The sequence below is a fragment of the Theobroma cacao genome, chromosome 3, assembly GCF_053813885.1.
Source record: "Theobroma cacao isolate CCN51 chromosome 3, ASM5381388v1, whole genome shotgun sequence".
NCBI lineage: Eukaryota > Viridiplantae > Streptophyta > Magnoliopsida > Malvales > Malvaceae > Theobroma > Theobroma cacao.
In genome coordinates this window covers 44,476,050-44,486,634 of record NC_142641.1, presented here as the reverse complement: position 1 = coordinate 44,486,634, position 10,585 = coordinate 44,476,050, and the positions used below count along the sequence as shown (strand labels likewise).

Here is a 10,585-nt window from a genome sequence, read left to right as displayed (position 1 = left end):
AAAAGAAAGGTCTTCTACCTCATACACCTTTAATTCAAAAGCTCTTCATTTTTCAAATCATTTTTCGTCTTTGTCTTTTCTTTCTTTCTTTCTTTCTGTCACTCTTTCTTTTTTCTTTCTTCTCTTTTCGTTCTTTTCCTTGTTCTTGCATTTCTCTGCTCAAAACCCTAGGTTTTCAAAATCTAGGGTTTTGTTTTTCTTGATGCGTTCGGGGCTCTGAGTGCAAGAACTTCTTAAAAGTTTCTACTCTGTCTGGGTCTTTGGGCTCTTGCTGTTCAGCATTCTTTTTGTTGCTCAAGAGCTAACTTTTAGTGATGGGTTCTTTTAGAGTGAAAAGATTTAACCTCTAACTCTTGTTGTTGCTCTTGTTTATCTGGGTTTCGATTGAAGCGTCTTGGGGTTCTTAAATTATAATCATTTGAAAAGGAACCCCTGAAAAACCCTGTCTTTGAACATCATTCTCTTTGCTGTGGAAGATTTAGGGTTACAAAGGGGTTTCTTTGAAGCAGAGGTCTCAAATTCTGTTGTTGTTAGTGTATTTTCTCTACTTATTGAAAAACCCTGGTAAAACCCTTTTCTTAGAGCTTCCTTTTTTGTGCTTCTTCTTCGTTACGATTTTGAAGCAGTTTATTATTTGGGGTTAAAAGGCTTTAAAGAAACAACTTTTAGGTGCCAAAAACAGAGTCTATTTATTTTCTCTGCTTAAATTGTGATTAATTCCTCAATAGTAAATGCATGGATGGGAGAGAAGCTATGGCATTATCAGGCGGGTCAGCTCCTTATTATATTCATAGAGCGGTTGGTGGGTCTAGTTCTGGCTCACTAACACACACTGGTATAGCAGCATTTAATTCCCAACCGGGGTTCAGGCCCTTATCTAACCCTCAGGTTCAGGTTCAGTCAAATGTTGGATCAACATTTACAGGAGAGCCTAAAAATGTCAGCTTTCCTCATGGCATTAACATGGGTGTGTCCTCTGGGATGCCACCGGGCGAGCCGGTAAAGAAGAAGAGAGGGAGGCCCCGAAAATATGCTCCTGATGGGCAGGTTTCATTGGGACTTTTGCCTATGCCTGCCAAGCCTAAGCCTTCATCAGGATCAGATGCTTCTGGCCAAAAAAGATGCAGAGGCCGTCCTCCTGGGACTGGGCGGAAGCAGCAATTAGCCACTCTAGGTTGGATTTTTTTTTTTTTTGGATTTTGACGTTTCAATTGGATTACAGCTAAGATCTTTTGGTAGGAAATAGTTCTGTGCCTCTTTAAGCTTTGATTATTATTGTGCTCAGTGATCTGATAGTTTTAGGCTGCAATGCATCTTTGATGTCGCCAATCATGTTATTTGTGCAGTAACAGCTAATTACATCCTTACTTGCATGTATTTTACCCTATTTCTGTTGGCTGCCTCTGCTCATACTTACGTTGTAAGAATCATGAGGATAGGCTAGAATTTTTTGGAATTTAATGTTACGTAGAATAGAATGCTTTTATAACCACCTGTGGTGCGAAATATGCTACTTGGTTTCTGGATTTGTCTTAAACGTTCAGTTGTTTCTGATATAGGTGAATGGATGAACAGTTCAGCAGGACTGGCCTTTGCACCTCATGTTGTCACCGTTGGAATCGGAGAAGTACACTACATCTTTCTAGTTTGTTTCACATTTAATAAACAATATGAGTGATCTTGAATTTACTTGGTTTGCAGTTGAATATGTTAATAAGAATATATCTTTAATTATAATATAGCTACTGGGATAGATGTTTTGAACACAAAGGTCTTTTCTACAAAACATGCATTGCTGAGCCTATAATGTTTGCTTTCTAGGATTTAGTTGAAGCCTGTAATTCTTGTGACTTCGATGCAGATGGAGTTTTGATCTCCTCCATGTGAATTTTGAGACTAAGAAGGCTGAGATAGATGGCAATATGCTTGACTAACCTTTAGGATAATACACTTAAATACTGATTGGAGTTAACAGCTCATGCAGTTGTATGGAGATTACAAGCATGCCCATATTCAATGAATGTGTTGTTCAGGTGATATGAATTTGAAAAGTATAGATGAAGGCGACTACACAATTCATGCATTTTCACATTAGTCCACTGTGTTACTGTCCATTCTTGTGATGCTGTTCCTAATAAGGGAACCTCGTTTTTTGATCTCTCTTCTGGACCAGCTTTTAATGACTAAATCATTTAGAGGTAAGGAAACCTTACAGGCAGCATTGTTCAACTTGTTCAAAAGGGCACTGATTTTTGCATAATGATAACTTTCACACAGTGGCATCACTCTTTTTCCATTTCTGAACTGTGAGTGTGAGTTGTTGTCCCCACTTCAAGCAAACATGAGCCCCTACGAATTTGTGTACTATGTACATAAGCCCTCATATATGGTTTAGATTAATGTTATTGTGTTAACTTATATGATTTAGTTGCAAATACCATCTGCAATTTCCTAGGCATGTAGAACTCAATCTTGACTTGGGAATGTGTAATTTTTATCTTCTTTTTCAGGACATTGTTGCAAAAATGTTGTCCTTTTCACAACAACGTCCAAGGGCTGTCTGTATCTTATCAGGCAGTGGTACAGTTTCCTCAGTAACCCTACGTCAGCCTGCTTCTTCTACTCCTACTGTGACATATGAGGTTGTGGCACTCAATGCTCCTTTTGTTTTTACCTTTAAAAAAAATGGTAAAATTTTGTATGCCATGACCTTTTGAATGCCAGAACATCTTTAGTAGCTTCTTAATTCGAATTCTTAGAATTGCAGTTTGAAATGTGGCACACAAATTCCATGTGTTTCTTGCCATCCTGTTTAAATACATTTTTCAAAATCATAGTAGCCTGAATTATGTATTATTTTGTTTTTTTTGTTTGTTTGTGCACCTCATATGATTGTACATGGACTTTATGCTCATCACTATGTTTTGTAATGTATTCGTATGCTTATAGGCTTATAGTACCTCTAAACGTGAGTTCATAGTGTGTAGTGGTTCTCTGCTTAGTTAGTACTACTTGTGAAAACATAGGATGGTGGTCAAGCTCCAAAAACATAACTGCCGGGATGAATTTGGGCTTGATTTCGAAATTCAACATTCACCTGGGCCTGGGGCTCAAAGAAATGGAAATAGCTTTTGCTTCGAGGTTGGCTTAGCTTTGCAAACAAAGTCAAATGCTCTATGAGCAAAGTGAGTCAAAGTTGGGGGTTGTGCATATGTCTCTACATGAGAGAGGTGGAGAGAGACATGAATTACACTTCAAAGTCTTTCACACTTCATAGATAAGGTGCTACTTATCTGCAAACAAAGGCCCTAGTGAGTTTTCAATGGCCTGCATTTTAGCTTATGATGTCTCCTTAGTTGATTAGCCATAGCATCTTTCTTGGGTCTATTTAGTCTTTGACAAAAAGGAACAAGTTTTTAATTTCCATAAGTTTAGATCATAGTGCAAGTTTTTGGAACACAATTGGCCTTTCCATTTTATACATTTATCCTTTTGAACCTTCAATGATATTTGTGCAGCTTGGAGGAAACTTATTTGATCTGTTTTAGCTTTTCTTAGGGCCGTTTTGAGATATTATGCTTGTCGGGTTCTTACTTGCTTGCTGAGGATGGTGGACCCCGCAGTCGAACTGGTGGCATAAGTGCTTCTCTTTCTACACCTGATGGTCATGTCATAGGTGGTGGGGTTGCAACCTTGATTGCATCAAGCCTGGTTCAGGTATTTTTTTTATTCCTCATAAGTTTTACTTATGATTGTAGTTTGTTGCTTACATATGATGTTGAGCTTAGTAGCACACAAGTCTTATTGCTATTGTTGACTTTTCATTTTAAAAAATAGTACCAGAGGGAAGATTTTGGGCACAGTGATATGGCATGCAGAGTGCATGTAGCACTAGTGTTATTAAGATATTCTAGCTTGTTTTGTCCGGTGGTGTGCATACTGGAGGAGATGTGCGTGGTTGAGTGATTGGTAAAATTAGGTGAGTCTGAAGAGGTTCTTATTTGCATGCGTGTAAGAAGGGAACATCTATATCCTAGTGATGTTTTTAGTGAGTGCTGGTTGGGATGAGTGAGTTTGAATAGGGGTACCGAAATCTGTTGGGAATACTGTTTTATGTTGCAGTGGGTCACTGGTGGAGGATGCGGCATGAATTTTATTCATCTGAGTTTTCTAATGCATTATACACTTGCCGCAGCTGGTGGTATGCAGTTTTGTCTATGGGGGATCTAAAACCAAGAACAAACAACTCGCCAGCCCAAAAGGCTGTAAGGATTCCATGCCCCAGCTCAGCAATAAATCAGCTACACAAACTGGTGCACCTTCAACTCAAAATTTCAGTCACCCTTCTATGAGTGTTTGGCCTGGTTCACGGCATGTTGATCCGAGAAACCCTCACACAGATATTGACTTGACGCGAGGATGATCAGGGTATTTTTGTACATATGTGTTGTTGTACATGTACTGAATCTTTGAGAAGTATGAAAATTTAAAATCCTCCCAATTCGCCCAACAGGGGCAATGGGTATGTGCTAACTTAGATTGTAACAAAGTCACTGAGTTTCCCTAGTATCACTAGTAAACTGGTTGAAAAATTCTGTAGTTTGAGCTGAAGGAACGTTAATATGTAGCTGGAAGAGATGCCCATTTTAAGGTTAACTAGTATTTCAAGCAAACGATGATTGCCATATTTTTGGCCATTGGATTGTGTTGTAATTGATTTTCTACAAATTTAAGCTAAAGTCTCTGGCATTGTGGTTCATACCACTTCCCAGGTGGGAACACCATGGGGTTTAGGATATGTATAGGATTGAGGACAATGTTGCATGAGATCAATAGAGTTGGACCTGGTAATATACCAAATGCCATATTTTAAGCGCAGTATTATGGAGTAAATCCATTCCCAACGTCATGTTAAGCTCAAAAGTTTCGGCGAGTAAATAGTGACTGATGCTTCCCTTGGTGGGGAATTTCATTGTTTCAGTGACAACCAGTTCAAATGTTGAATTAACATATTGAATCTATACACAACCACAGCAGAGAGCTGCGCCGAAAGCCAAATTGCAAATAATTAACAAAGCAACCACCATAGAGGTCACTATCAACTAGTTTCACATAAAAAGAACGTAGATAAAGGCAACTCTTACATCTGATAAATAATACAACCATACATTGAGTTTTGGGTCCCCGTTTAACCAAAGTTTTCTCACATGGCATTCTGCAACTCTTATATCTCTCAGCACTAGTGTGACAGCTTCATCTTCATCTTCCTCCTCTTTCTCACTAATCATTCTTGGCCAAGCCCCAATAGTTTCTTTATGTCATACTGCAATAACACCATATGAAGCTAAAGATTTAACTCACTTCGTATAAGAAGGGTACCTCGATATGAAATGCCAAAAAGGAACTTTAAGCATGAGAATGGCAAAAGTAGTTTCACCTCAAGACTAAGTGGAGAAGTGGTGGGGTAATAACGATGAACAACTTGGCCATCCTTGCTGACCAGGAACTTGGCAAAGTTCCATTGGATATCGTCTCCAAAAATTCCCCATTTGCCTAACTTTAAGTACTTGTACAGTGGAGAAGCATTATCACCATTTACTTCAATCTAATACAAGAACAGCAAGGAGATATGGTTCAATAAAGTTTTGCACATAGATCCATATGGTTCATGGGCAGAGTCCTTAAAAAAGATTGAATCAATTAAATATGTATGTTGCAAGCATGTTACATGTTTTGTACTTAAAGTATGCCAATCAGGCTAGTTACCTGATCATCAACTATGTCTAAAAATCCTCAGTTAAAAATGTAAAGTTTAGACCTGCTAAATCTAAGAGCTGTAGGATATGGTCACCAGCAAAAATACTCAAGTTTAACTAAGCTTCAACAGTACAGAAAGTGCAGCATGACTTTGGTTTCTCAATCTACCTTGTCAAAGATGGGAAATTCTGATCTAAAGCGGGTGCAAACAAACACAGCAATCTGATCATTTGATCCTGGTTCCTCCTCACCAAATTGATTGCATGGGAAAGCCAGTATCTCCAAGCCTTTTACAGAAACAAATCCAAATTGAGTCTGTGCAAGCCATGCAATGTCAATATAATCTTTGAAGGGGGATTCATTCATCCCTATACTCCACAGTCCAACCCACGTCAAAAAAATAGTAGAAGTTCAAGAAATACATGCCCACATAAGGGAACAGAACAGGCTATTGTTTTAAATTATTATTAGTGTATTAAACAGTTCAGGCATGGGGCAAACTCAAAGGTTCAAAATGCAAACCTTGATCTTTATACTTCTCATATAATTGGTTCAGTTCTGTGTAGTTTGGGTTTGTCATTCCACTGCCACAAATAACCAAACAGAGAATCAGAAATATAAATCCTAATTGGTGAAAGAAAGAAATAACAAGGATGATAGGGAGCAAAGGACTGAGAAACTGATGGCTATAAACCATTATCAGTTGGCTCAGTTGCAAAGAAGAGACGTCCAGTATTGATCACAGAATCAGAACGCAGATACCATTTGGAAGCAACATTAACAATCAATAGCACTTTTCCTTTGTAAGCGCTGAGGTCCACAACATTTCCCTTAGCATCCTGTCAGCGGAAGGAAAAGGATCATATACATATTTCTTCTTTTCCTGAATATGCAAAATTGAAAAAAAAATATACACATAATATTCTTTTCTTAATCCTTTTCTGGAAATGAACATGAGCCAGAGACAGAAACAGCATGCTTCACAGTTAATTGTCTTTCAATCTAGCTCATGTGTCTCTCTTTCTAGTGTCCTTCAAATAGTAACTAAAGAACCTTAACAAAAGGTAATCCACGAAGACAGCTCTATCTATCTAAGTTAGAATTTTAGAACCGAAGACATGGAAGGTGTCAAGCAACCATCAAAATTTACCAATTAGAGATATATATATATATATATATATATATATATATATATATAAGATGATCAGTTTAAAGAACAAACAAAGGTAGCTAACTTTCTCTTTTCCTTCATTTCTGTGCTTCTCTTTCGTGGAATTGCATAACAAGGAAAGAATCACTGGAAGGGTAAATGGGCTGAAAACTTAATAAAAGAGCTTAAAAGCGTACATAAAAGAACTAAAGAACAAGAACAAACCAACCTTAACAGTATAAGCATAGATGGACTCTGGGTTCTTTGTGCTTTGGCTTGCCATCGGGTAACCTTGTCTTGTCCGAGAGGAAATGGAAAGGGCTTTTGAAGAGGAAGTGAAGTGAGAGAATCATAAAGCATGCTGTTTTGTCCTGTGATCCTGTGAAGCTTTAATCTGCTTACACGTGTACAAGTTTTAATTCTTTGATATAAGCCCATTTTAACGGCTTGATGGTAAAGCCCAATTGTTTCCTTTGGTTGCTCAATCCTCAATGGCGTAAACCCAAACCAGTTCTAAAAGTCAGGCAGCGTTAACAAACAAAAATGTAAAATTGGACGGGATTGCCCCCTTAACGGGCATGAGATTCTAGCATTTTGTTGCTAGTAATAGCAAAAATATGTAACATATGATCTGGACGAAATATGTTATTATCCATAAGTAAATTAGGGGTACAGCTTCTAAATTCTTGTACAGTCTAACCCATCTTTGTAGAAGGACAAACAAAAACACAGAAACGTCCTTGTAATACTATCTTTTATTCATAAAATTATCTAGTTTATTCACCATGAGCTGAGCTGATGAAGCAACTTCCAGCATCAAGCCAGCAGTTTCTTTATATCCTTCTGCAAAATTGAAACAGCATCAATCAGGAGTTATTACTTTGCTCAATGTTTCAAATTTAGTGACAGAATATATGAAATTGGCTTTTACCTCAATGCTAAGAGGGGAAGTTGTGGGAGCATAACGATCAACGACATTGCCCTCTTTATCGACCAGGAACTTGGAAAAATTCCACTTGATGCTGTCCCCAAAGAGTCCACCTTTGCTTGACTTCAGGAATTTGTATATGGGAGCAGTCTTCTCGCCATTCACATCAACCTGTATGAAGAGCATGAGAATGAAGTCAGATCTAAAATACTCCCAACTGCAACAAAAAGTACAATGCCTAAGATCACACTAAGAGGAGAGGAAGATCTGATATATTAGTACATCCTACAAGTTGAAAGCATTATTAACTTCACTTATTTCATTGAAGCATTCACAAAGGCTTGCACACACCATATTATCAGCGAGGCAAACTGAACAAGGAATTTTGCAGACAAACTAAAAAGATTGGCTATGCCAGTAATAATGGTTCAGGTTTCAGATGACTCCACAATAGGAGAGAGTATGAATATTTGACCTATTCTGAGTTCAATTCTGGAGTCTGTTTATATAGCTTTGATTTTTAAGACTAAATTTTGTCTTGCGCAGCATAAGCTGGGGTGAGACTTTCCTAAGCCATCTTTGGTTTCAGATAATCTTTCCAGTACAATCAGCGCTTTCATTATATTTTCAAACAGCATACCTTATCAAATATGGGATATTCAGCTTTAAAGCGAGTGCAAGCAAACTCTAAGATCTGCTCGTTGTTCCCTGGTTCCTGACCTCCAAACTGGTTACATGGGAATGCCAGAATCTCCAAACCTACCCCAGGACAGAAACAAGTGATATGGTATAAAGAGTTAGGAGAAAAGAATAAATGAATTAATCAAATAACAATTCCTGGAATGTTTCAAGCATTGTCTGTTCACGGAAGAAACTGAAAACTGGAATGGCCTGTTCGGTTCTCAGCATTCTGGTAAAAGATGGTAGATATGTAATCTATTAATTGTAAACATGAAGCTGGAAAGAAGCTAAAACAAACCTTGATCTTTATATTTCTCATACAATTGACTCAGCTCAGTGTAGTTGGAATTTGTCAAGCCACTGCATCAACATTTAACCAGCAAATTACAAAAATATGTCTAGAAGTTCAGTTAAAAAAAGAAGGAAAAAGGCCAAAGTCTAGCATCATCAGTTCATCGTCAGAAATAGAATCCAATATATCCTTATTAAAGAAAAAAAAAAGATTTAAGAACAATTAAAACTTGAAAAAAGTCTTTTGGGTTATAATCCCAAAACTGAGAGTTTGAAGGTACCATTGTGATGCAACATTGACAATCAAGAGGACCTTGCCCTTGTAAATGCTTAGATCAACATCATTTCCTCTTGCATCCTATAATCACCACAACACAAAAAATAGTAAATGTTCATATCATCAGAGGGAAAAAAGAAAAAGAAAAGAACCCATAAAGAAATAAATCAAAGACAAACTAAATTCGAAGTCAAAATAACTTTTATCCATGGGGCATATATTTGAAGTCAAATATATCCAAACCAACCTTAACAGTGAAGTCATGGATTGACCCCTTGGAAGATTGGCCAGCCATAATATGATCAAATCTCAAAGAACCCAAGAAAGACCTTGAAAACCCTGTTTCGATTGACGGTGAAACCAAAGAAACTGGCGAAATCTGAGGAAAACTCAAAAGGGTTTGCTTGGAGCTCGGTGATAAACGCTTAGACAAAAGCAGAGAAGCAGAAACAGCAGCTGCACTAAGATTTCGTCGAAAGAGATACGTCGGAGAACAGAGCATCGAATATATTATTACAACTAAAAAAGGAAAACCTTGGAGCGTAATTTATGGGATTGTGAAAGTAGGCTAACAGCTGGGTCAAGCCTGCGTGTTGAGCTAGCATAGCATTTCTAGGATAGTGAATATGCTTTTTACACGTGGACTTTTTATATGTCTACACGTCTGCTGAGTCGGGGCCATCTGCTAACGCTGAATTGTAGGGTCAGGATCTTTTGCATCAGAGAATACGTCATGGGCTCTTTTGTTTTGGGCGTGTGAACGTTTTCGGATTGCCAATTAGTGCTTCGGAAGCTAATTCAATTTGGGTTGGGCAGCTGTCGTAGTTTCCAGAGAATATCGTCGATGGAAGCAGGGGCGGCTCAATAACTTTGCGAAAAGTTAAATATTTAATTGAGATATTTTTTTAAAGTAAGGAAATAAGGGTTTTTTTTCTTAATTAATAAAATTAAATTTTATTTTATTAAAATAATTGAATATTATTAAATATATATTATTATTAATTGATTTAGAATATGGAAAATAATTGATAATTAATATTATTGTGAACATTAAAAAGTGATAAAAATTAAAATTTATTAAGTATATAATTAGAAAATTAAAAAATATGTCGTTTTATTAATTATTTAATATATATATATATTTTATAATAAATAATATAAATAGTTGACAATTAAAAAAAATATGAAAAGTGAGAGAAAATGAATATTTATTAAATATGAGATAATAAATAGATATTTATTAAAATTTGGGGTCCAAAGCTAAGGCTTTGCTTGCCTTACCCTAGAGCCGGGCCTGGATGGAAGTGCGTGTGGACGAAATCACTGTTCACAAATCACATGGATTTTTCTAAGCAATTTGGATCTTCATCTTGAACTGCATTCATATTGTACCTATGACATGCTGACAAAAACAATGAACGTTAATGAAACATAATTGAACTTAAAAATAATTTTATTTTATTTTCTTTTCTTTTTTGCATTTCAATTAATTTGATTTGAT

At 36.9% G+C, this 10,585-nt stretch overlaps 3 protein-coding genes across 3 annotated transcripts; 1 reads left to right on the top strand and 2 right to left on the bottom strand.

Moving 5' to 3' along the window:
* Positions 1-4,798, top strand: LOC18606512 (AT hook motif DNA-binding family protein). Its single transcript, XM_007040144.3, has 5 exons — positions 1-1,174; positions 1,560-1,627; positions 2,511-2,642; positions 3,559-3,717; positions 4,196-4,798. The coding sequence occupies exons 1-5, from the start codon at positions 736-738 to the stop codon at positions 4,421-4,423; spliced, it is 1,026 nt and encodes a 341-aa protein (XP_007040206.3). The 5' UTR covers positions 1-735; the 3' UTR covers positions 4,424-4,798.
* A 169-nt stretch (positions 4,799-4,967) lies between these two features.
* LOC18606511 (putative glutathione peroxidase 8) lies at positions 4,968-7,387 on the bottom strand. The gene is made up of 6 exons (XM_007040143.3): positions 7,137-7,387; positions 6,520-6,596; positions 6,280-6,341; positions 5,926-6,044; positions 5,438-5,605; positions 4,968-5,323 (listed from the first exon to the last, which is right to left on the bottom strand). Exons 1-6 carry the CDS (start codon positions 7,188-7,190, stop codon positions 5,285-5,287), a joined length of 519 nt encoding a protein of 172 aa, XP_007040205.2. The 5' UTR covers positions 7,191-7,387; the 3' UTR covers positions 4,968-5,284.
* Positions 7,388-7,539: 152 nt separating this feature from the next.
* LOC18606510 (putative phospholipid hydroperoxide glutathione peroxidase) lies at positions 7,540-9,673 on the bottom strand. The gene is made up of 6 exons (XM_007040142.3): positions 9,332-9,673; positions 9,089-9,165; positions 8,815-8,876; positions 8,476-8,594; positions 7,839-8,006; positions 7,540-7,750 (listed from the first exon to the last, which is right to left on the bottom strand). Exons 1-6 carry the CDS (start codon positions 9,584-9,586, stop codon positions 7,724-7,726), a joined length of 708 nt encoding a protein of 235 aa, XP_007040204.3. The 5' UTR covers positions 9,587-9,673; the 3' UTR covers positions 7,540-7,723.
* Between the last annotated feature and the right edge of the window lie 912 nt (positions 9,674-10,585).

Excerpts from the sequence above, each read along its gene's own strand:
- LOC18606512 (XM_007040144.3), top strand. The coding sequence starts at position 736 with ATGGATGGGAGAGAAGCTATGGCATTATCAGGCGGGTCAGCTCCTTAT. Across the intron at positions 1,628-2,510 it reads TCACCGTTGGAATCGGAGAA|GACATTGTTGCAAAAATGTT; the intron begins GTACACTACATC and ends CTTCTTTTTCAG. Across the intron at positions 3,718-4,195 it reads TTGCATCAAGCCTGGTTCAG|CTGGTGGTATGCAGTTTTGT; the intron begins GTATTTTTTTTA and ends CACTTGCCGCAG.
- LOC18606511 (XM_007040143.3), bottom strand. The coding sequence starts at position 7,190 with ATGGCAAGCCAAAGCACAAAGAACCCAGAGTCCATCTATGCTTATACT. Across the intron at positions 6,342-6,519 it reads GTTAATGTTGCTTCCAAATG|TGGAATGACAAACCCAAACT; the intron begins GTATCTGCGTTC and ends TATTTGTGGCAG. Across the intron at positions 5,324-5,437 it reads CTTCTCCACTTAGTCTTGAG|TATGACATAAAGAAACTATT; the intron begins GTGAAACTACTT and ends GTGTTATTGCAG.
- LOC18606510 (XM_007040142.3), bottom strand. The coding sequence starts at position 9,586 with ATGCTCTGTTCTCCGACGTATCTCTTTCGACGAAATCTTAGTGCAGCT. Across the intron at positions 9,166-9,331 it reads TCCATGACTTCACTGTTAAG|GATGCAAGAGGAAATGATGT; the intron begins GTTGGTTTGGAT and ends TGGTGATTATAG. Across the intron at positions 8,877-9,088 it reads GTCAATGTTGCATCACAATG|TGGCTTGACAAATTCCAACT; the intron begins GTACCTTCAAAC and ends ATGTTGATGCAG.